Source organism: Danio aesculapii, chromosome 1, assembly GCF_903798145.1.
Source record: "Danio aesculapii chromosome 1, fDanAes4.1, whole genome shotgun sequence".
Classification (NCBI taxonomy): domain Eukaryota; kingdom Metazoa; phylum Chordata; class Actinopteri; order Cypriniformes; family Danionidae; genus Danio; species Danio aesculapii.
Window position 1 is genome coordinate 21,056,071 of NC_079435.1, and position 25,952 is coordinate 21,082,022.

Consider the following 25,952-nt stretch of genomic DNA (forward strand, 5'->3'; position numbering starts at 1 on the left):
ACTACAACATAAACAAAATACACAAAATGTATATACAAATTTACCAAATGTTGTTGTTCAGCCCTAATAATAATAATGATAAACAGTTGCTAATTTTATTTATTCATTTTCTTTTCAGCTTAGTGCCTTTATTAATCAGGGGTCGCCACAGCGGAATGAACCGCCAACTAACCCAGCATATGTTTTACACAGCGGATGCCCTTTCAGCCACAACCCAACACTGGGAAACACCCATAGAATCTTGCACTCATACACATACTACGGCCAATTTAGCTTATTTAATTCACCTGAACTGCATGTCTTTGGACTGTGGGGGAAACCGGAGCACCCAGAGGAAAGCCACCGCACATGAGCACGAGGAGAACATGCAAACTCCACACAGAAATGCCAACTGACCCAGCTGGGGCTTGAACCAGCAACCTTCTTGCTGTGAGGTGATTGTGCTATCCGCTGCGCCACCGTGACACCCTTGGTAATTTGAATCAGCCCACAATCAGCTAATTTCAAATCAGTTGTAATGTGGCATTATCCCAGCTTTTATTAAACATTATTAAGGCACCTAACCCTGGGAATGTTTCATTTTAATACACTTTTAAAATGTTCACAATTGAATAGTAACTTTTTGTGAATTACATGATTACATTTTCACAAAATAGCAGCAAATAATTGATTTTCCTTATTTTTTCCTATTTATATTTCTTATTGTGTTTCATGTTTTGTTTTCACAATACAGAATGGCATGCAAATGCTGTCTATTAATCTGAGGTACAGTTGAAATCAGAATTATTAAACTCTCTAAATTATTAGCCCCCCTGTTTATTTTTTCCCTAATTTCTGTTAAACGGAGAGATTCTTTCACCACATTTCTAAACATAATAGTTTTCATACCTCATCTCTAATAACTGATTTATTTTATCTTTATCATGATGACAGTAAATAATATTTGACTAGATATTTTTCAAGACACTTCTATACAGCTTGAAGTGACAATTTAAAGGCTTAACTTGGTTAATTAGGTTAACTAGGCAGGTTAGGGTAATTAGGCAAGTTATTGTATAGCGATGGTTTGTTCTGTAGACTATCGAAAAAAATAGCTTAAAGGGACTAATAATTTTGACCTTAAAATTGTTTTTAAAAAAATTAAAAACTGCTTTTATTCTAGCCAGAATAAAACAATTAAGATTTTCTCCAAGAAAAAATATTATCAGACATACTGTGAAAATATCCTTGCTCTGTTAAACATTATTTGGGAAACATTTGAAAAAGAAAAAAAAATTCAAAGGAGAGCTAATAATTCTGACTTCAACTGTACATGCTTCTGACTTTGCGCGTTTATTATCTATTAATCATTAAAAAACGTTTTAATTTTGTTTTTGTAATACAGGAATGACTGGAGTGACTGAAAACAGACTCACCCATTACACTGTAAAACCCAACAGTCAACTTTAGTGTCTAGTTAACTCGAAATTGACTGAAAGTAAATTCTACTCATTTGAACTCAGTGTTGACGGTAATGAGATAATTAAACAGCTTATTACTTTTACTTAAATGGAGTAAGTTCACTGTACTCATATAGATTAGTGTATTAGCTCAAATGGTTTGTAGCAATCAGTTTCCTCAAATGGTTTGAGTTAGCTTAACTTATTGGGTTTTGCAGTACTCAGTTGGTTTGAGTTCTCTTCATTTATTGGGTTTTACTTTGCTCAAACTGCGTCATTTACTCAACTGGAGTAAGTTCACAGTACTCATTAGGAATAATTTTTGCACTTAAATGGTTTGTTGCAGTCAGTTTGCTCAAATGGTTTGAGTTACCTTAACTTTTGGGGTTTTACAGTGTACTAACAATTTTTATCAAGCAATTTATAAGTAACAGATTACACTGTGCTTGTGCAGTCAGGGAATGAACCGGTTAAAGAAAACACAGACAAAGCCTGACCTCTCATGGCCTTTTTCTGGTCCACCCAATAATTCTCCTTCCCTGAAAAGTGTTAAAGCTGCTCTGTGACCACCAGCTCTCTCTGCTTTCCCCCACTCTCCCATGTTCACCTGTTGCGAGAAGCTCGTGTACTGACTGTACTCGCGATGTTTTGAAGGCCGCCTGTAGGTGGAGTCAGGAAAACATCTGGTGATCCGCGCGCTCTCCGTCGACACGTCCAGTCTATAATCCGCCGCACCGGACACAAGGCGCACGGCGTCAGAGACGAGAGCCCGACACCTCCGGAGACGAGTTTAAAGAGCGCGGCGAGCGGGACAGCAAAGAGCGCACGGACGGCGTACATGCAGTGTACGAGACTGACTGGGAGGCAACCTCGGAGTGCACCAAAAAGCGAAGACATGAATAAGAAGGGATGAAGTCGTTTTATGCGCGTTACGTCCAGCGATCATCACCGATGAATGCAGTGATCGATCAAGAGGCCCCGGTGCTGGAGGAATCGGTGTCGCTCGCTTTCGGCCGTGTGCGCAGAATGTCGCGGGAGAGGTGTGTAAAGCGGCAGGTTGAGGTCTATTAATACAGACAGACAGAGCAGAGTAGAGGCATTGGTCATTCAGCTCAGCCGCTCTGCCCATCAGCGCAGCGCCTGGTTAACATTGCCCACCGGAGCGCTGGCATCGGGCTATGGGCTCACCGCACGGAACGCGTGTTTTTGATGAATAAATGACATTGGCGTCTCTCCCTCTGTCTCGCGTATCATGCTGGTGGACCCTCCGCCGTCACGCGCTGCGCTTCGGCTCCTGGAAACAAACTGAAATACGTTGCAATGTGTTCGTTTTGGCAGTTCAATAAGGTGCGCAATAAAACGCCGTGTGAGTGCCGCGGAGCGTCGGACAGGGTCGCGATCCCCGCTGTGGCCTGTGTGTGAAACGCGCCGGAGAATGGAGAAGTTCCTGCAGATCGCGCCTCATTCCCTGGCCATCGTGCTGTCGCGGGTCAGCGGGGAGGAGGCGGCCGTCGCGGTCACCGAGAAGCTTCAGCACCACCACACCGGCTACGAGATATTCGCCGACTTCAAAGCGGAGAACATGCAGCACTTCTGGAACAAGAAAGTCACGGACGCCATATCGGAGACCTTCTTCTTGGGCTGGATAGACGAACACGTCCTGCTCATTCAAGGCAAGGAGGATCACCTGGAGGTCCTGAGGGAAGGCTGGACGCGGAGGGCCCTCAAACCACCGCGGGGCTTCGAGATCAAGTGCATAGGTAAAGCCGAGCCACTGCATGCGCCCACAGCTGTGGGAAAGAAAACAGTTGGTTTTGAGGAATAATGTGATTTGGGTGAAGGTGGTATACCGGTGTTGTGGTTTTAACACACTCTGGTGTGTTGGTGTTGAGGCTTGAGAGAATATGCAAACCTTGTGGTGTGAAATGCAGAATTGTGATGTATTGTGGCTCTCCAGTTGTGTGAGGTTGTTTATCTGCTGAAGTAAATGATCTACATTTTAGTAAGCACGTGAAAATACTACAAAAACTCACCTTAGATTTTACAGGTTCTTTATTGTGATTTTTGGTTTTCGGATTACACTTAAAAATGGTTCAATCCTATTTAAACTAAGCTGAATCAACACTAGTCCTGAGGTTTTTTTTTTCTGAGGGTGAATGGTGACAACTTTACTGTTTAATGTTCAATCCACATAAAGTTTTGTAAATACAACTAAGTTAACTTAATCGATTTGTGATGGGACAACATGTATTGTGTGGAACCCAGGATAGTTTAAACATTTTTAATGTCTTAACACTAAAAATAGTTGTAAGAAGTGTTTATTGAAAGGTTCTTTTGGTTAATTCACTTGGAAAACCTCTTTTTAAAATGTTATATTTAAGTGTATAATAACTATTTATGAGTGTATAATAATATTATGATAAAAATTTAAAAGACAATATATTTTACTTTAAAAAAGTTTTAGAAGTAAGAAAAGTATGAAAAAAATTAAGTTTATTATTATTTATTACTTAATATTTGCACAATTAAAATTGCACATATTCATCGCACTACATTGCACTAATTCATCTTGAATTGTACATACCAATTGTACATACAGTTGAAGTCAGAATTATTAAACCCCCTAAATTATTACCCCCCTGTTTATTTTTTCCACCATTTTTTTTATTGGAGAGAAGATTTGTTCAACACATTTCTAAACAGGGCGATGCGGTGGCGCAGTAGGTAGTGCTGTCGCCTCACAGCAAGAAGGTCGCTGGTTCGAGCATCGGCTGGGGCAGTTGGCGTTTCAGTGTGGAGTCTGCATGTTCTCCCCGCGTTCATGTGGGTTTTCTCTGGGTGCTCCGGTTTCCCCCACAGTCCAAAGACATGTGGTACAGGTGAATTATAGGCTAAATTGTCCGTAGTGTATGAATGTGAATTAGTGTGTATGTTTTCCAGAGATAGGTTGCAGCTGGAAGGGCAGCCGCTGCGTTAAATATGTGTTGGATAAGTTGGTGGTTCATTCCGCTGTGGTGACCCCGGATTATTGAAGGGACTAAGCCAAAAAGAAAATGAATGAATGAACTCATTTTTAATAAATGATTTATTTTATCCTTGCCATGATGACAGTAAATAATATTTGACTAGATATTTTTCAAGAAACTTCTAAACAGCTTATAGTGTCATTTAAAGGCTTAACTAGGTTAATTAGGTTAATTAGGCAGGTTAGGATAATTAGGCAAGCTATTGTATAACGATGATTTGTTCTGTAGACTATCGAAAAATATATAGCTTGAAGGGGCTAATAATTTTGACCTTAAAATGTTTTTTAAAAAATTAAAAACTGCTTTTATACATGCTGAAATAAAACAATTAAGACTTTCTCCAGAAGAAAAAATATTATCAGACACACTGGGAAAATTTCCTATTATAGCAACCTGTAGATATATTCATCTAGTGTAAACCTCTGTTCATAATACAACCTGTAGACCATGTTTATAGTACATCCATCTGTAAATATCACCATAGTTTTTCTATAATTGCAGTTTATAACTTATACCTTTAACTCTTTACCTGCCTGCTCCACCAAATGGTTGACCACATTTTGACCTGTTTTAAATAATGGTTTACACACAGCACTGTTGGTTTACAAAAAAAATCAAACAAACTCAATCCTGTTGCACTACACTTGATTTTGGTTTTATTCTAAAAAAAAAAAAAAACAAGAAAAAATGTTAAATGAGAATCTGAAATATTTTATGTCATACTTTAAAAAATCAAGACGATTTAGTATTCAAAAATGTTTTATTTTGATTATGCTTTTAAATAAATTGGTCTGACACTTCATATTTTCAGATTTTTCATTGTATTTCTATTAATTCCGGTAATTTTACCATAAACCAACATATCTACCATTTGGTAGAGGTTGATATTTTAGAAAAAACTGCATTGAGTGTGTTAACTAGCAACATTAGGAGTTAAGAAATGCAATCCAAAAATATTTTTTCTTGGTGGGGGAGTTAAAGGGATATCCTGCACCTGCTGTTATTGCACTCCTGGTTAGGCCTAAACTGCATTTTGTTGACTTGTATACTTGTGCATGTGTAATGACAATAAAGTTGAATCAAATCTAATCTAAAAAACACTTAATCTATTAAGAACATTTTTTTGTTTTGTTTTGCACTTAATTTAGTTAGCTTTATATCAAACTATTTCAGTGGCCTGCTGGTATTTAGTCTTTAAGTGCACTGAAAAAAATGATGTCTACAAAACTGTTGCAAACAGTTTATTTGTGTTGAATTTAAACAAACAAATTAAATTTAAGACATTTCAACTTAATTTGTTTGTTTGAATTCAACCCAAATAAATTGTTTACAACCACTTAACATAAATTTTTTTTAGTAAATCCAAGAGATCATCTTTGAATATTTTTTTTAGTGTATATTAAATGAAAAGTTTAATAGCTGAAATTGGTTGATGAAAAAAAGATGTAAAGAACAACCCAAAACGAGATTTTTGCTTTCCCAAAGAACCTTTTAATGAAGTTATTTTTTATAGCGCATAGAACAGTTTACTAAGAATCTTTTTTCATTGTAAAGAGCCCTTTGTAGCTCAAAAAAAGTTTCAATTGATGTTAAAAAAACTTCAAGAAACCATTGAAGCCAGTAGTTTTTAGGAGTTATTTTAATAGACTTTATTTTGAAGGCAGCTGGTTTCCAACATTCTTTCCAATATCTCCTTTTGTGTTCAACAGAAGAAAGAAACTGATAAAAGATCCACATCAATGTGAGTAAACGGTGAGGAAACTTTAATCCCTTTAATCATTTTCAAAAATACTCCTTTTTTATCTGGCAACCTTGGACTAAATGAATGTGACAACAGGAATTTGCAGTGAGATTTATATGAAGAGGTTCCATAAAGGATGCTTTAATCCAGCGTTTTAAACATAGTTTTACACACACACACACACACACACACACACACACACACACACACACAAAAAAAAACATTATCTTGTAGCATAAAGAACATGAATAAGGCCACTGTTGTCTATGTGCGTTCAGACCATGAAGGCTTCACCCATTCTTTGCTTTAATGCCCTCATAAATCGTAAATTCTTCTTGAAGGAGAAACAGGTTTAAAGTTGAAACATTCCACTAGATTTGTTATAGTTCAGAGACAAAGTATGAGAAGTTGAGCTTCTCTGCGGACACCTCCTATTCTCCAGTTTCTCAAGTAACACATTAAAACTGTCCTGAAATAGACCAATAGCAGGAAAATGAGAATAAAACTGTTTGTTTTCGGGAGTTTGCATGTGAGACACATTCTATATTCCACCTGCGGTTGTGTTGACTGCTTGTACATGTTCAAGGCTGTGCAAACAAAAACATTTTTAAGGGTGAGACTGTGGAGAAATAGGCCTTCAGTTACACAGAATGCAAATATAAAACATACCTGTACGTATTACTGCACTTTGGGCTCAAAGGGAAATTCTTCTCATTCCAGCACCTGGTACACGATGGCTTGTTTTGGAACATCCTGATATGTCTAGTATTCGCAGATTTGAATTGAGGCTTTTTTTTGACTTGAATTGGCAGATCTTCATTATCATTGTAGCTGATAAAATGGTTGATTCATCATGTTGAATGTTTGCAATGTTTAGTGTTCATGATTTTTCAGTTTGTGTCTACAGAACACATTTCCTTCATTACATACTGTTTATTGGTTTTTATATATGCTGTAAAAATGCTGAACTTAATTGTTTAAGTGGATTAAACATAAAACAGTTAAGTTGTCAAAAAAACATAAGAGTTGTGTTTCAGCTTATTTAAAACAAGTAGACTGAACAAGTAGCAAATGTAATTTTCTGAGTTTGTGTATTATTTTGTTAACTTTAACACAGCAATCATCTTGTGAACATTTCATCTCAGTTCATGTTAATTTTGTAAAAATTTTATTGATCCATATATAATTGACTCTATTATTTCTTGATATTCAGCTCTATAAAAATTAGTTTAAATCATAATTGTAATTGTAAAATTCGCCATTAATATTGTGACAATACATACACTACCTGACAAAAGTATTGTTGTCGATCCCAGTAGTAAGAGCAACAAATAATAACTTGACTTCTAGTTGATCATTTGGAAAAGTGTCAGAAGGTAAATCATCTGTTGAACTGTATCCCAATCATCACAAGTACTGAAGAAGACCTATTGGAACCTGTATGGACCCAAGATTATCATAGAAATCAGTCAAGTTTGGTGAAGGAAAAATCAAGGTTTGAGATTACATTTAGTATGGGGGTGTGCAAGAGATCTGCAGAGTGGATGGCAAAATCAACAGCCTGAGGTGTCAAGACATTTGTGCTGCCCATTATATTACAAACGACAGGAGAGGGCAAATTCATCAGCAGGATAGCGCTCCTTCTCATACTTCAGCCTCCACATCAAAGCTCCTGAAAGCAAAGAAGTTGCTAAGGTCAAGGTGCTGTTAAGGTGCTCCAGGATTGGTCAGCCCAGTCACCAGATATGAACATTATTGAGCATGTATGGCGTAAGATGAAGGAGGAATCCAAAGAATCTTGATGAACCCTTTCAAACGCTTTCTTTGTCATTCCAGATGACTTTATTAAGAAGTTATTGGAGTCATTGCAGAGATGTATGGTGCAGATCATTGTCATACACAATATTAATTCTTTTTCCACTGCACCATGACTTTATATTCTATACTGTACATTATTTATGTTAAGTGAAAAGACTTTTGTCTAAGCAAAGTCAGACCTTTTTGACCTAATTAAATAATTAAAAATCAAGGCATGATCATATTTTATTTTGATAAAATATACGTAATCTAGAGGCCTTTGCCTTTCATATAAGCCAATTCTGATACCAAATGATCAACTAGAAGTCAAGTTACTATTTTTTTATCCTAAAACTTGGATAGGCGACAAGACTTTTATTCAAAATTATTAATAAATTAATCTTTTAAATGGAAATTACTTACTAAAATGTAACATTTTACACAACACATTAAAATGATAGTTTTAATAACTAATTCAAATGAACTAATGTTGTTTTTCTTCTTTTGCCATTATGACAAATAGTAAATAAGACTTTCTCCAGAAGAATAATATAACAGCAAATATTTGAAAAAGAATTAAAATATCACAGGAGGGCCAGTAATTTTGTCTTTAGCTGTAACCTAAATATTAATAAATAAATAAATATAATGATCTTGGTTTAATTTTTTTTTATGTTTTCAGTACTTTATAAAATACCCCCCACCCCAACAAATACAGTTGAAGTAAGAATTATTAACCCCCTGTTTATTTTTTTCCCCAATTTCTGTTAAACTGAGAGATTTTTTTTCAAATATAATAAACATAATAATTTTAATAACTCATTTCTAATAACTGATTATCTTTATCATGATGACAGTACATAATATTGTACTAGATATTTTTCAAGACACTTCTATACAGCTTAAAGTGACATTTAAAGGTTTAACTAGGTTAATTAGGTTAACAAGGCAGGTTAGGGTAATTAGGCAAGTTATTGTATAACTATGGTTTGTTCTGTAGTCTATCGAAAAAAAATTGCTTAAAGGGGCTAATAATTTTGACCTTAAAATGGTTTTTAAAAAAATTAAAAACTGAAAATGAATCAGACTATCTTCAGAAGAAAAAAATATTATCAGACATAATGTGAAAATTTCCTTGCTCTGTTAAACATAATTTGGGAAATATTTAAAAAAGAAAAAAATTATGTATATGTATAAAATAAAAATATGTATATATAACCTGCCTAGTTAACCTTTAAAGCTTTTAAATGTCACTTTAAGCTGTATAGAAGTGTCTTGAAAAATATCTAGTAAAATATTATTTACTGTCATCATGGCAAGATAAAATAAATCAGAATTTTTTTTTCTCTCAGTTAATGAAAAATAAACAGGGGGGCTAATTATTCTGACGTCAACTATATATATATACATATATATATATATATATATATATATATATATATATATATATATATATATATATATATATATATATATATATATATATATATATATATATATATATATATGATGAGTTCAGATGCAAAAACCTTTAAATGCTGTCTGTAATGTTCACCTAAAATGTACATTTGTCTCAGCCTCCTATGTTTATGTTCAGTTAATTCATTTTAAAGGCAATCAAAAGATCTTATTTATTACTATAAAAGTAAAATTACCGACCCTACACACAGGGGTAGGAGAAAAAAGCTAATTTAAGAAGAAAATATCAAATGGCTTTTAAAGGTTTTTGCATCCAAACTCTTCATATATATATTAATGGCAAATCCAGAGAACCAAAAACAACTTGGTCTATTTTTTGGTCTGTTTGTTTTTCCAAAATCTTTCCTAAAAGAATAAAAAAGGCAAATTAATCATGGAATATAAACAAAGCATCTTGTTCAAAGCCTGTTCAACATGATGGTACCATGATGGTACCTTATATACCGGTTTTACATGTCACACGAGCTAAAAACAGTTTAAAACGTGGTTGCTTTAGTTCAGATATAAAAACTTAATTTAAAGATGCTTTTTATATACAGCATCTTTAGTTTTCGCAATTCAATGTAACTTCAATCAAAAATCCCTACGTGCTGTTATTAAAAATAAAAGAAAGCCAGGGTTGATGGCAGGGTTATAGCTATTCTAATTTCCTTCTATTCTAGTTGTTTCCTCCCATGCAGCACCGACAAAAGTGAAGACTCAAAAGTTACAAATGTATTTCCGCAGATGTATAACCCAGACTTCACCCCTGCTATCTAGACAGTTATAAAAGATTCTATTAGTTCTAAAACTGTCTTGACACAGCACAGGCCCCCTCAGGTGTGAGATTATCATAAGCATGACAAACAAGTAGTGTCAAGTAGAGTTCATACCTGTGTGTGTGTGTGTGTGTGTCTGTGTGTGTGTGTGTGGTTGGGCAGTTATTTGTGTTCAGCGATGTATCTGGGGAGATGTGACATTAACTTGCCTTAAGTAAAGAGTCTGTTCTTAAATCTTTGAAGCATGTCTGGTAAAACTTAATTGCAGGGATGGAGTTTAACTAAAGCTTATATCAAAGCTGAGATTTTTTTACATTCAAGATGAAAGATGTTTAGACAGATCAGTTGGGGAAGGTTACTTTAAAAAAGTATTTCACTACAGATTACAAAATACGTGCTTTAGAAAGTTAGTAGTAGTGTATTTTGATAGATTTCTCAGGCTTTGTAACACAATCTAAATACTTTATGATTAAAATATAACGCCAAATCAGAAACAGTTGGGACAGTATGGAAAATGCAAATAAAAAGGAAAGTAGTGACTTTCAGATTTACCTTGACTTGTATTTCATTGCAGACAATATGAACACAAAATATTTAATGTTTTTGTCTTGTCAGCTTCATTTCATTTGTAAATATACATCCTTTCCTGTCATTCAGACCTTCAACACATTCCAAAAAAAGTTTTGACAGGAGCCATTAAGGGCTAGTAATCAGGTAAACTGGTAAAAACTGATTTGAAACAGGTGATATCAACAGGTGATTGTAATTAGGATTTGATACAACGTCCAAGAAAGGTCTAGTCCTTTAGGAGCAAAGATTGGGCTGAGGATCGCCAGTTTGCCAACAAATACATGAGAAAATTATTGAATTGTTTAAAAACAATATTCCTCAAAGAAAGATAAAATCGATACTTTCTTTTTTTATTTGTGTTTTCCACACTGTCACAATTTTTTCGTATTTGGGGTTGTACGTTGAAACACAAATGAATTGTATTCAGTGCTGTTTCAAGCTGCATTCCAAGCTTCAAAACTAATCCAAACACAACAAACATATCATAAAAGCAGCCTGGTAGAGTTTTCAAGTTCCACAATAGATTTGTTTAATGAATGGTGCAAACTTTAAGAGATTACTTCAATAATAATCCTCTCTATGAAGAAGTGAATGGCACAAAAGAATCGCTGAGTCAAAACTGACTAGGAAGTGATCGGGACAAAAGAATCTATGAGTCAAAATTGACGTCCAAAGCAACTACAGTTGCAAGTACTGTCATGTCTGTTGAATGCAATTTAACAAGCACAGTTTGCAAATGATGCATAAGGAAAACACACCTGTCCAATTTGTGAATATTTCATACTGGTTTAGTTAAAAAAATAAAAATCATTAATTTCAGATTGACTCAGAAGAATCATGTGTTCATGACGAATTGGCAACATTTCGATTGACTTTGAGGACTTTGAGTTTATCTGTAAAGCACACATACCTAACTTATATTTCGTGTATGATTCGTATGGATTTGTAAACTGAATGCAAAGTGAATTGTAGGAGAATTTGGTGTCGTTTTTCTTTTTCTAATAATTTTTTAGGGGTTTTTACCTTTAGTGATAGGACAGTGGAGATTAGGGACAAGAAAGTGTGGGGAGCAGAGGAATCGGTAAAGGACCTTGAGCCGGGAAATGAACTCAGGTCGCTGCGAGCATCTCTGTGCTATGTGTCGATGCATTAACATTAGGCTATTGGCGCCGACTGGTGTCGTTTTTTCAATGCAATTCTTAGAAATATTAAATGATAATCATTCAACATTCAAAATTTGAGAAAATTAAAAAGTGAAGTTTAAATTTTAAACTAATTTTGAGAGGAGGATGTGCTCATGATTGACCCAGCTGGTCCACATTAACTAATCATGATCCTCCAATCAAAGGATCCCAAGTCACTATATATATCCTCATTTCCTCTCTACAAATATCTTCGTCTGGAAAAAACCCCCTCCTCCCCTTCTTCCACCTTTATCCAGAATGGGTGGCACAGTGGCCCAGTGACTAGCATGTTTGCCTCACAGCAAGAATACTAATGGCGTTGGGTCTTCACTGGGCCATCTGGTGTTCCTGTGCGGAGTTTGCATGTTCTCCGTGTGGGTTTCCCCCGGGTTCCCTGGTTTCCTCCCACCATAAAAATGTGCTCTATATTATAGATAAAATAAGCCTAAATCTTTTTTCTAATGTCTTACTCTCAGGAAGTTCACCTTGGCCTCAGCAGTGGGGGAGTTTCAGATCGACCTGAGCTCAGTCTCCCCTCGCCCTGTGAAAGGAGGGAGCCCTGGGCTCGAGGATACCTTCAGCTCAGGGCTCTCTCCCGGGACAGCACGCCAAACAAGCTATGTATAAATCGTGAGCTAAGTGTGAACTCTTGAAACAAGAGTTACTGCATAAACTTTTTGATTAGATTAGATTTAGATTAGATTCAACTTTATTGTCATTACACATGTACAAGTACAAGGCAACGAAATGCAGTTTAGGTCTAACCAGCAGTGCAATAATAACTACCACAAGATAGTTTTTCAGATTGAATGTTGAATCCTTGATGCTGTTAAAAGTTTTGTTGCAAGTTGTGTTTTTTTTAGATTTATTAAGTAAAATGCTCTTTTCTTTTCCACGAGAGGGGTTGCATGTCACGAATGCATTTCTGTGTCGTAGTTTGATTACCACCTATTTAAAATGTAATGCTAAACATAGCGGCACAGTGGTTTGCACTGTCGCCTCACAACAGGGTTTCTTCCAGGTGCTCTGGCTTCCCACCTGCTATTGGTGAATTGAATAAATAAATTGGCCCCGATGTGTGTGATTGTGAGAGTGCATGGGTATTTCCCAATACAGGGTTGTATGCTGGAAGTTCATCCACTGCGTAAAAAATATGTTGGAATAGTTGCCAGTTCATTCCGCTGTGGTGACCTTTGATAAATCAGAGACTAAGCCGAAGGGAAATGAATGAATTAATAAATGTTACTTTTATTTTGTATTTACATGCATCACCGTGGGCATATTTCTTGTGGAAATGTGAAACATGCACATTAGAAAGGTTCATCTTCATCCAGTATCTGCACTTTTTCTCTGCAAAAGTTATGCAAGATATTTTAGTGCTTTTTCAGAACAGAGTGGCAGGTATGTTTTAATTTTTTCACACATGCATTTGTGACACACTCCTTTTTTTTTACACATTGTAGGACAAACTCAGTAGTGCAAAAACAGTATATATTGAGCTTAAACTGACAGTTCACCCATAAATTATATTAGCTTTAAAGGGCACCTATTTTACCCCTTTTTCAAGATTTTATGTAAGTCTTTCGTGTCTCCAGAATGCGTCTGTAAAGTTTCAGCTCAAAACACCCATCAGATTATTTATTATACCTTTCTGAATATAAGAAATATTAGCTGTTAGGACACAGTAGCTGTTTTTGTTGCCTGTGCCTTTAATGCAACTGAGCTGATTCTCCCCGCCCACTCCTGTTTGAATTACGTAGCAATTTTACTGTATTTATTACAAACATGCACTGATTTAAAACCGTTTTAAACTTGTAAACATCATTCTTGAAGTGCAGATAATCACAGAACACTGAACAGATCTTTTAATCCCAGTTGCTTTGAACACTTCATATCTTCTTGATATGATTATACGCCTTACTTTTTACATAGATTTTAATAGAGTTAAAAAACAACAACAAAATGATCTTCATTAATGCTTTAGGAAAGACCAGTCTGTGCAAGAAACTGTACATTATATACAACATTATAACCTTAAATTCACAGCCTCTACAAACAGTCCCAAGAATGTCAATGTATTTTATTTAGACCTTAGCATATTGTCAGGAGCCACGGTATTAATATTGTTTTGTCTATATATGTTTTTGGCCATTGATTTGCATTCTATTAACTGACAAGGATCACATTTTCAGGTTAAATCTTTGTTAATGTTCGACTGAAGAAAAATTTAAGTTTGGTGACCTTAGGGTGAGTTAACTAACAGCTGTTTACATTTTTTTCAGTGAACTAATCATATGAAGTTTTAAGATAAATGAGACAGAAAACTAATGATAGTAGCAGCTAAATAATAACATTATTCTTTAATTCTGTTGTTCTGCTTTATCTTTCAAACATATATATATATATATATATATATATATATATATATATATATATATATATATATATATATATATATATATATATATATATATATATATATATATATATATATTCACTTTGAGAATCTATCTGTGGAGACGTTTTCATTATGAAGAATTTTTTACAAAGGGTGAGAAACAGAACCTACAATTATTAGTTCTAAATTATTCTAAATCTGAGATGTGCAACTCAAAGCCCCATATTTTCTCTTAGACGTCAGGATAAAGCGGTCTGAAGATTTATACTCTGGGCAGATTAGGATGGCTACCTCAGAGGTTTGTGTATAACTTGGAGGTCGCCCAGAGACCGTGAAGTTTTACATTTCACAATCTCACTAACCACTTAGTCTTATTGGTAACCACACTCTTAAGCAGATTCCTGGTGGCGTCTGCAGAATAGTAATCATTTGCTGAAAAGTGAGAATCCCTCAGTGTCCACTGTTAAGCCAGTAATGGAATGAGGATGATAGTCCATAGATCATCTTGTCACAGGCCGGAAACGTACAAGGACCACGACAGTACAATGTCCCTGAAGGTCTTGTATACACACAGGTTGTGGTGGCATGTCTGCATTTGGTGCGTGTAGGAAGGAAGGCTAAGGGACAGGAAAGGGAACTCTGTGGCAAGCCCTATACAAGAACTTTCTTCAATTGGAGGAAAGGGAGGAGTGCAGAAGAGAATGAGGGGAAATAGCCAATGGATCAGCAAATCAGCAGCATGTGTTGATAGCCTGTTTTTTGTGTTTTTGTTTGACAGCAACACCAATTAAATAGTTTATTGAATAACCTTTTTTGAACTCAAACTTGAGAGCAAAATGGCTTTGTTTGCAAATCCTATACTATACTTGATTTTGATTTGATTTTGAGTGAAACTTGGTTTAGTTTCTATTTTCTTGTTATGTTTACAAATTTTTTTCATTGATTGTGCTCACCTGCTTCTTATTTAGTTCACTGGTTGCTCAGTATTTGTGTTTAAAATGGCCTCATACCCATGTTCACCATTCTTTAAATTAGTCCACTTGAAAGTGTGAATGTACACAAGTGTGTGAATTCATATACTAAATGGTTTGTGCCAATATAGCTTGTGGAATGATAATTGTTTTGACGAAGCAGGAAACAATGCTCAATATTCCAGAAGAGATTAAAGAGAGATTAGAAATTCGTTAATTCTATTTTTATAATTACATTCCATAAAAACAGGCTGCTTTAAAACACTTTGATTGAATTTTTTCCTTTGTACATGTCATTGGAGGGGGAAAAACACTGCCCATTAGTGACACCCCGCCTGTCACGATCACTAGCGATTGAGCATAATGCAGACCACTGGCATACCATTTTAATAAACTACAACTCCCATCATGCACCTCCTAAAACTAACACCAGTTCCTGTTCTCTCCCTGATTACACAGACACAGCTGATTCTTGTTAGGACTGATTTCCAGGACTACATAGACACTTCATACACACACACTCTTTGCTGAGTCTTGTTTCTGTTTAGAGCATCACGTAAGCATTATCCTTGTCTTGCCTTCCATGTTTTGACCTTTGCCTCGTTTTACCATCTATTTTGATTCTTTGCCACCTGTACTGACTATTTGCCTGTTTTCGACTACAATTCTAGATCTCCTGTATGCTCCTGTTTGCCTGCCTGACCTTTCTTGTTCATATCTGTTATCCCAGATGCTTACGTGACACCGCCCGTCTCTCCCCAATTAGTAAAAAGAGCCCTGAGTGAGAAGCAGCCATCGGTCTTTAACGTTTTTAATCTTCTGCTATGGTGACACATAGGTGTTTGCAGCTCCACCCCCTATTGAAAAGAGGACTGGGAGCACAATCTCATTTGAATTTAAAGTGACAGTCACCAAAATGGCACCATTTGGATCAAAGCCTAAAAGGGGAGATTTCAAAGAATTATAAAACATTATGTGTGGGCTATTTTGAGCTGAGGCTTCACATACACACTATAGGAACATCAGAGACTTATTTTACATCTTATAAAAGGGGGCACAATTGGGGCATAATAAAAATGTGGATGACTGTAACCTCCACAACTTTGTTTAAACTCTTTATTTGCATTTTTAATGATTACTCTTGTTCATGCTACATTTGACTTTAATGATTAAGAATAGAATACTAGGATCATCCACTCAAAATACCTATATAGTAGTTTATTATAAGCAAAAGCATTGTCATATTGTTAGGTTAAGGTCACAATTCTGCTTGTTCTGTGTCTGGCTGTTGTTAAAAGTGATTTGGGTTTATGATCTACAGTATATATTTACAAGTACATGAATATATACAATTTCTGTGACTGTAAATGTATAATACTGCTTACATTCGGACACTGAAATATTGACATACCAGCAGCATCTGTCCAATCAGTTCCAAAACCTATAAAATGTACATAGAAATACTAACATATAAACAGTAAGATTTATGGAAGTAGCATAGATCAGTTAACAATAGGAGACATGTATTGCTTCTGTCTTATAAGCACTGCATGTTATGTCATATGGAAAAAGGGCATTTGATGGCACAGCAGAAAACAAAGAAAGCAAACACAAGCAACGAAAATAACCAAAATACTCAATAATTTACTGTTAATTCACTAACAAGATACTAGGCAAAATAAAATACTAGGAACAAATATATATTGAATCCCTTCTTTATTAATAAAATACATGTTATTATAGAGTTATTATCTAATTATAGCCATGTTTTTGCTTCTTTGTGTTTTTGTTTTTAAAAATCTGTGCTTTTACTTAATATAGATGTTTGTCTGGGTAAAAAAATATGTAACTAATTACAATAAATTTTAAAAAGATATAATTTAATTCTAAAAATGTTAAACCTTATATCAGCCTTGCCTCCATTTTGAATAAAGCACCAAACACAGTTTCCACCATCTCTCCTTGTTTGCAGTACAAGGGTAAGTACAAATAAATAGTTGTGTTTGGGTCATTTTCTGTACTCAAGAAATACTCATTGTTATATTAGAAGAATTTAAGAAGAATGAAGTTGTGTTTTACTGAACTTGCGTGTGCCTCCACTTGCTCCTTGTTCCCCCATTGGCCTGAAGGGTTGACATTTTTTTCAATGTGTCATCAGGTGTGTTTATAACACCTGATCATCCACAGAGAGTAAATCATTGAGTGTGTGTCTGTCAGAGAGGTCAGCAGTAAGTCATGTTGAGTTGTGCTCTCTTTGTGGTGTCTCGCTGCATATTTGGCTGATGTGGTGTTTGGGACGGTGATGCCTGTGCAGGTTCACTTTCAACACCTTGTTGTAAATCAACCACTGTAAATCTGGCCTTTAAAAATCTCACAGAAGAGTCAAGTTCAGATGCATATAAGTTGTCATGCCTGTTCAATTTCATGCGGCATGTTCAGAAACTCCTGCTGCAAAAATACCCAAACCAAGCCAGGACCTAAAACTAACTTGCCAATTGTCGGTGACATGAGAAATTTTATCAGCCAGAAAAATAATCAGCACTGTCATGTCACTTGTCTTAAAAGAAAACCAATCCAGGCTCATTCTGAAAACATACCACTATATACATTTCTAGAGAGCGCCAAATACATCCAAGGAGCTATGTTTTTTTTGCAGTTTTTTGGCAATCTACCAGAGGCCGCTGTGTACACTTTTTCAGATCTCAAATTTTTACATGAGTGCCATTCGTGCCTGTTGTTCTCACGTAAATCCACCAGAGTCTTCTATTCAGCGACATCCCAAAGGTGCTTTATTGGATTGAGATCTGGTGACTGTGAAGGCCATTTGAGTACAGTGAACTCATTGTTATGTTCAAGAAACCAGACTGAGATAATTCACGCTTTATGACATGGCGCATTATCCTGCTGGAAGTAGCCATCAGAAGGTGGGTAACACTGTGGTCATAAAGGGATGGACATGGTCAGCAACAATACTCAGGCAGGCTGGGGCATTGGCATGATGCTCAATTGGTACTAATGGGCCTAAAGTGTGCCAAGAAAATATCCCCCACACCATTACACCACCACCAGCCTGAACCGTGGATACAAGGCAGGATGGATCCATGCTTTTATGTTGTTGATGTCAAATTCTGACCCTACCATCTGAATGTCGCAGCAAAAATCGAGACTCATCAAACCAGGCAACGTTTTTCCAATCTTCTATTGTTCAGTTTTGTTCAGCCTGTGTGAATTGTAGCCTCAGTTTCCTGTTCTTAGCTGACAGGAGTGGCACTTGGAGTGGTCTTCTGCTGCTGTAGCCCATCTGCCTCAAGGTTTGACGTGTTGTGTGTTCAGAGATGCTCTTCTGCATACCTCGGTTATAACGAGTGTTTTTTTTTTGAGTTACTGTTGCCTTTCTATCAGCTGAACCAGTCTGGCCATTCTCCTGAGCTTTGCCATCAACAAGGCATTTGCGCCCACAGAACTGCTGCTCACTTAATATTTTCTCTTTTTCAGACCATTCTCTGTAAACCCTAGAGATGGTTGTGCTTGAAAATCCCAGTAGATCAGCAGTTTCTGAAATACTCAGACCAGCCCGTCTGGCACCAACAACCATGCCATGTTTAAAGTCACTTAAATCCCCTGCAAGATGTCACCGTGCCTAAATCTGCCATTGTACAGAGTAACCAATGAACTAAATAAGGAACAGGTGAGCACAATCACATGAGTATAAACATTGAGTAACCATGACAAGAAAAATTAAACTAAAATCATGTCAATTCATAGTATATAGAAAGGTCATAAAGTAAGAAAGAGTATAGGATTCATGAACAAAGCCCTTGTGCTGCTTAGTTTTGAGTCCTACATTAAGATGTCATTTTATTATTTCAGTATCACGTTAAAATTCAAGTCACACAGGTCACACATTCCAGCGAAATATCCAATTACTTTTTTTCCGTTCAGCTCCTGAATTGATTGTTTGATGTTGATTATACTTAATAACATAAACTTGACGCATGGTCTTAAAACAGCCAAACAATATTACGTTATATGACTTGAAGTTCTGCCTGCGCTCATTAACTATTCATGCTAGTCTGTCAGTCCATATCTGAGCTTCCACTTTGGGCAAATAGACTTTTGGTTAATTTTGCGGTGGAAAGCGCAGCGGTGGCTTTGATCTTTGGTCTGTAAGGAGATCTGAGAGTGATCTGTGTGATCTGTTGCTCCTTTAGCCTGAAGCTTAACCTGCACTCTTCACCTTCTCCCACTTCACTCGTGTGCAGAACTTTGCCGAGTGTCGTTTCACTATCTGCCATTCTTGCACAGTCTTATCAATCTTCATTGTGGGGGTGTGCGTGGAGATTCACAAGAGACTCTGAGAAGTTTCTGCACAAATCCATCTCAGTTCATTGCACAGTTGTTTGCTTGGTCTGGCTTTTGGACCTCAGTCTTTCTCTAAAGTTCCAGTCAACACATTATAAACGTGCTAATGTCTTTGATAGATTCTCCCCTGTTGCTCATTCATGATTTAAACGTCATTGTTTTGAACACTTCTTGCTTTCTTAAATTTGTGTTCTCTACTCTAGTAAAAAGAAAGAGCATTTATAGCCATGCCATTCAGTCAGACCTGTACTCTTAAATGAAAGACTGCCTGTGGAAATTCTACAACCTGGCAAGTTCCCACTTGAAGTGTTTTTCTGACATTTATAGAGTGCTTTTAAAGGGGGAAATTACTGTGATAAAGACAACCGTCAGCAACTCTTCTGTCAGTTTGGTTCTTTGATTATTGGAAAGTCTTAAGACTTTAATGGAGCGCTGTACATCATATATGTATTTTTGTGTCATACTTTACCAAGATTAGATCACGCTGCCTGTATTTCGAGTAGATAGCTTGTCAGATTAGATTATTTATCTTTTTAAATGTCAGGGTAAAACAACATACTGATTCAACTATATTGAATACAAAAGCCTCAGTAAAATAAATATATAAATAAATGAAAATTATGAAAAGTTAATCTTACACTGATAGAAATAAAATACAGTTTCTGTACTGGCATTGATGATTCCATGAAGAACCTTTAAATCAGGGGAGTCCAAACTCTGTCCTGGAGGGCCGGTGTCCTGCTGAGTTTAGCTTCAACTTGTTTCTAGTATGTCTAGTAAGAGCTTGATTAGCTGGTTCAGGTGTGTTTGATTAGGGTTGGAGCTAAAGGCTGTTTCTCAATATGCGTTCTTCAGCGATCTTGCGTCCTCGTGTAACGTCATCATCAACTGCCAAAGTTCAGTTTTAAAACTCAAGACTGCAAGAACGAAGGACGCGTGAAAGTTCCCGGTTGTGTTTTTGATATCGAGCACGCACCTATGCAGACTTGAGCACCGAACTCGCTATAGAAGGCCCAGAAGTCATTGCGAGGTGGGAAGTGCAGCATTTTACATACATTTATTATTAAAGTTCAGAGAGATCACTTATTTACCTCAGGAGTTTCCCTAAATGAGATGGTGAAGTAAACATTATTATGAAAATCTTAATAAAGGCATAAACACATTAAGAGTGTTCATTTGCTGAAATTCGTATTAAAATCAGTTTTATTTGTATTGTGAAACGTATTTTTGTAAGGTCTTTATGGATAGTATATATTGTGTAAAGGTGGAAAACAATAAATCGTTGTATGAATGCTGTAATGTTTAAATAATTTACCATTAAAAACACGTGAAGGTCATGTGACCATCAGGAAGAACCATAGAAGAACGCAGCATCTCATTTCTCACAGGGCACGTTCTTGTGAAGACCGGTCTTGCCAAGTTACCTCGAATGAACGAACTCACGTGACCGCGAGAACAGAGAACATGTCTTCTGCGAAATGAGATGCTGCGTTCCTCCTGATGGTCACATGACCGTCATTCATTTTTAACGCACATTACAATGTTTATACAATGATTTATTGTTTTCCCCCTTTTAAAAATATATACGTAGCACAATACAAATAAAACTGATTTTAATATGAATTTCAGCAAATAAACACCCTTAATGAGTTTATGCCTCTATTAAGATTTTCATATTAATGTTTCCTTTTACAATCTCATTCAGGGAAACTCCTGAGACGAATAAGTTATATCTCTAAACTTTAATAATAAATCTATATATGGGACTTCTAAAGTGAGTTTTGCGCTCAAGTCTGCATCGATGCGTCCTCGATACCAAGAACACATCCGGGAACTTTCACGTGTCCTCCATTCTTGCGGCCTTGAGTTTTGGAACTGAACTTTGCCAGTTTATAATGACTTTACACAAGAACACAAGGACGCAAAAACACTGAAGAAAGCATATTGAGAAACAGCCAAACTCTCTAGGATACAGGCCCTCCAGGATCGAGTTTAGACACCCCTGCTTTAAAGGGATAGTTCACTCTAAAATAAAAAATTCTGTCATCATTTACTCACCAATTTCAAACCTCCATGAGTTTTTTTCTTCTTTTAAACAAAAAGATGATATTTTGAAAACAACGGAAACCTGTAACCAGTGTCTTTCATGGTATTTACTTAAAACAAAATAAAGTAGTTTAACCTCCTGCACATTTGAGATAATATATATTAAAATCTCATTACGTTTATTATATGCCTTTATTTGTAATATTTTTTGCTATTTTTACACTCACTACAGGGGTAGATTTCTGGTTTGTGTTTTACCTGTTCAGAATCTGGTTTAAGCTTTACATTAGCCTTATCTTAGGGTGTGTTCACACTTGGCAGGTTTGGTTGGGTTAAAACTAACTAAGGTGTGGCGGCTCTTTGTGTGATTGTTAGTGTTTTTTACTTGAGTAAGTGTAAACGCTGACAACTGAACTTTGGTGCACACCAAACAAGTGGACTGAAAGATGACTGAAAGCTTCTAAACTAAATAATCAACAATAGGACATGATGTGACCATATAAATGACATAATGGTTGTTGCATGTTTAGTTAATCATGGACCCTTTTCACAAGAACTTTTTGATGCGTTTAACGTTCATCAGCATCTTAAATCCTTAAAAGTTTTTAATATTTAGAAAAAAAAAAAAAAAAAAAACGTTTGGACATTTATGTACGCATTATATCATCTTTGCTTCAAATGACAAAAAACAAATTACAGCTTGTGCGGGGCATTTCTAATGCAGCGACTATGGGACAAGGCAGTAAATTTGACGTCATTCCCTCCTCTGGCTGCCGTCATCAGTCTCACACAATTTTTTCCTTTTTCTGAAACTCTTTATAACGTCATCATGGAGTTTTTCTTTTATTATTTTTGCAAATTTGTACAAAAATATTTGTAGTATTCTCCCATTCACTGCACTCTAAGTTTTCCCAACTGTTACGCCTTCTGCCACTGAGAAACCCAGAAATATGAAACAGGTTTATTATTTGGAGTTTAATTCTAGATCTCTGCAACTCTCACATGGTCGCCTACTGAAACTAAGCAGGGCAGCACCCGGTCAGTACCTGGATGGGAGGCCACATGGGAAAGCTAGGTTGCTGGTAGAAGTGGTGTTAGTGAGACCTCCAATGGGCGCTCAACCTGCGATCTGTGTGGGTCCTAACGCCCCAGTATATTGATATATATAAGTAAATATAAATAAATAAAGTATAAAAAGTTAAAGTATGTTACGAGTCGTCTTTACGGATATAACAATGGACAAGCATATCATTATTTTCTTGACATATACAAACACACTTAAAGGGATAGGTCCCCCAAAACCGAAAATTCTGTCATCATTTACTCATCCTTCTCTTGTACAAACTTGTGAGCCTTTACTTTTAAAGGGATAACAGTGAAAATAAAAAATGTACTCACTATCAAATGACTCTCAAGTGGTTCCAAACCTTTATGAGTTTCTTAATTCTGTTAAACACAAAAGATGCTTTGAAGAAAGCTGAAAACCATTGACATTCAAAGTAGGAAAACAAAAACCATGAAGATCAATCAACCCAGGCTCATTCTGAAAACGTAGTCCTATGGACGTTTCTATAGACTGCGAAATACGTCCCGGGAGGTAGGTATTTTTGCAGTTTTTGTTTTCGCGAATCCACGTGAGGCCACTGTGTGCGCTTTTTCATATCTCAAATTTCTCTCGCGAGTGCCATTCGTGCCGCTGTTCTTGCGTAAACCCACCAGAGGTCGCTGTCGACTGACCGTCTGTCTGACTGGCTGAATGACTGGATGACTGACTGGCCGACCGACCAATCGACTGACCCCACCCTGCTTCTTCCCTAAACCCAACCAATTTTATTGATTGACCTGCCCACCCACTTACTTCCCTAAACCCAACCTATGATTTACAAAAGCCGTCCAGAAAAAGAAAAGCCCTCGTCTGATTTTTAACACGTTTTCAGATTTTACCACATTCTCACCCTGTTATTCACTTGTTCATTTAATTTTTTTTGGCTTTTGTTCTTGTCTTACCTCATTTATCGAACCGCTCTTCCCCGGACTTGAACCCCGTCATCGTGGTCAACTCCTCTCTGCGTCTCATGTCCACCGACGTACACGACGAGCTAACTGGACAAATTGGTTGCAGCGGGAAAGCCCTCAACACTGAGGTAAGTGGTCAACTGGTAAGCGCGAAAAGGAACGCCATCATACCGTCCCGTAACGTTCGTTTAAAAAATGAAATGCAGCCATACGTACCCCCAGCTACATAATTCGCAGTCTCCAGAAACGTCCATGAGACCACATTTTCAGAATGAGCCTGTGTTGAAATCAATGGTTACAGTTTTTGAAAGCGCACTTTAGGGTCAGTAAATAGTGAAAACATTTTATTTTTTTGGGCGAACCATCTCTTTAAAAGTTCTCAACTGATGAAATAACATATGCGTTCATGAAAAGTGCATTAAGCCAAGCTCACATCAGTTTTCAATGTCCAGTGTGTTCTGTCACAAAATTTACATTCTAATGTTTTCTGCATCTTTAGGTTTCTTCTTTAAAATGATTAAATACTTTTTAAATCTATTTATATTTGAACATATCTTTAACAGTACTCAGTCAGTCTATTCACAAAGCATTTATTGAAGAACTGTAAATGATCTTTCAGCAAACCTACATTCTTTTGGGGCTTAAAAACAGTTGGACATCACAGTGGTTCACCAACATTTTCTGGATTCCTTCTTGTATTCTACACTTTTTGGCTAGTGGTAATCAAGGCTCATCTCATTCCCTTTTAAAATTGAAAGCAAGACATTTGTGAGCAGTTTGCTTTTTTGCCTTTTTAAAACTTTATTTGAGGTCTGGCTATTAAGAGAATTTTAACTTGGATTAGAGAGGTTTAGTGGACCTCTGTGTGCTCTGAATTATAGCGCCAGTCCTGTCTGGGTAAAGTTTAGTTAAGTGTATGTGGATTTTTTTTTTTACTTTTGTGCGGTAATTTACATAAAAACTCTGTCACTGTGTAGTATGTTCACAAACATCTGTCAAAAACCTTATAATAATAAAAAAAAACTTTTAAATTTGATAAAAAACCCAACATAAAACAAAAAAACAAAACAAAAAACAAACCCAGCTTGGCTAAGAAAAATGTGATGGAATGACTATCCTTATGTGGGCTGAGGAATTGCTGCCATCTAGAGGTGTGGAGTATAACTTTCATCAGCATGCAGCCTTCTGGTAGTGATTTAATGTAAATCATAGGCATTTTGTTTTGTGAGCTTCAGGTTTTAATATAGTAAGTAAATGTGTATTATAAAAAAGTAGAAGTAACATTTTAATGATTAATTGGTGATTGATTTAAAGAGAACGTTCCCTCAAAAATGAAAATTCTGTCATGATTTACTCATCGGGGCAACATGGTGGTGCAGTGGGTAGCACTATTGCCTCACAGCAACAAGGTCGCTGGTTGGAATTTTTGTGTGGAGTTTGCATGTTCTCCCCATCTTCGCATGGGTTTCCAGCAGCTGCACCAGTTTCCCCCACTGTCCAAAGGTGAATTAAATAAACTAAATTGACTGTGGTGGCTGTGCCCCAGTACTGGGTTGCAGATGGAAGGGAATCTGCTTTGTAAAACATATGCTGGATATGTTTTATCAAAATATCTAAAATATATGGTTCATTTCACTGTGGCGACCCCTGATGAATAAAGAGAATAGGCCGAAGGAGAATGAAAAGCTGCTGAGTGTTTTTCTGCGGAATACAAGGGTATATATTCTGAAGAATACTTGAAATCACAGCCACTGACTTTCCTTGTATTTTTTTATTTATTTTTTATTTGTGTGTTTAACGAAAGAAAGAAATGTATACAATTTAGGAAGCACTTTAGTGTAAGGAAATATTTGTGTGAACTATCCGTCACTCAAAAAAAAAAAAAACATATTTTTGCTTGTTCAAACTACTTATTTAAAATGAGCTGAAACAACACAACTCTTGAGATTTCATTGGGACAACTTAATTTTTTTATGCTCAATCCACATAAATTTGTTAAAAGAGTTAAGTTAACTTAATCAATATGTGTTGGGACAACATAAATGAATTGTGTGGAACCCTGCATTTTTTACAGTGCTGGTTAATGGTTTTGCATTTCTATAATGCAATATAATACAGCTCATGTAATGATGCACTAGTGGAGTTATTTTTTTCTAGTGGCGTAT

General features: G+C 36.2%; 1 protein-coding gene across 1 annotated transcript in view; it reads left to right on the forward strand.

The window, feature by feature from the left end:
• The first annotated feature begins 2,078 nt into the window (after positions 1-2,078).
• stox2a (storkhead box 2a) overlaps positions 2,079-25,952 on the forward strand; it is an 80,299-nt gene continuing 56,425 nt past the window's right edge. Inside the window, exon 1 of the mRNA XM_056457347.1 lies at positions 2,079-3,199. Coding sequence (XP_056313322.1) covers positions 2,875-3,199 — 325 coding nt within the window. The 5' untranslated portion in view covers positions 2,079-2,874. The remainder of the gene's footprint in view (positions 3,200-25,952) is intronic.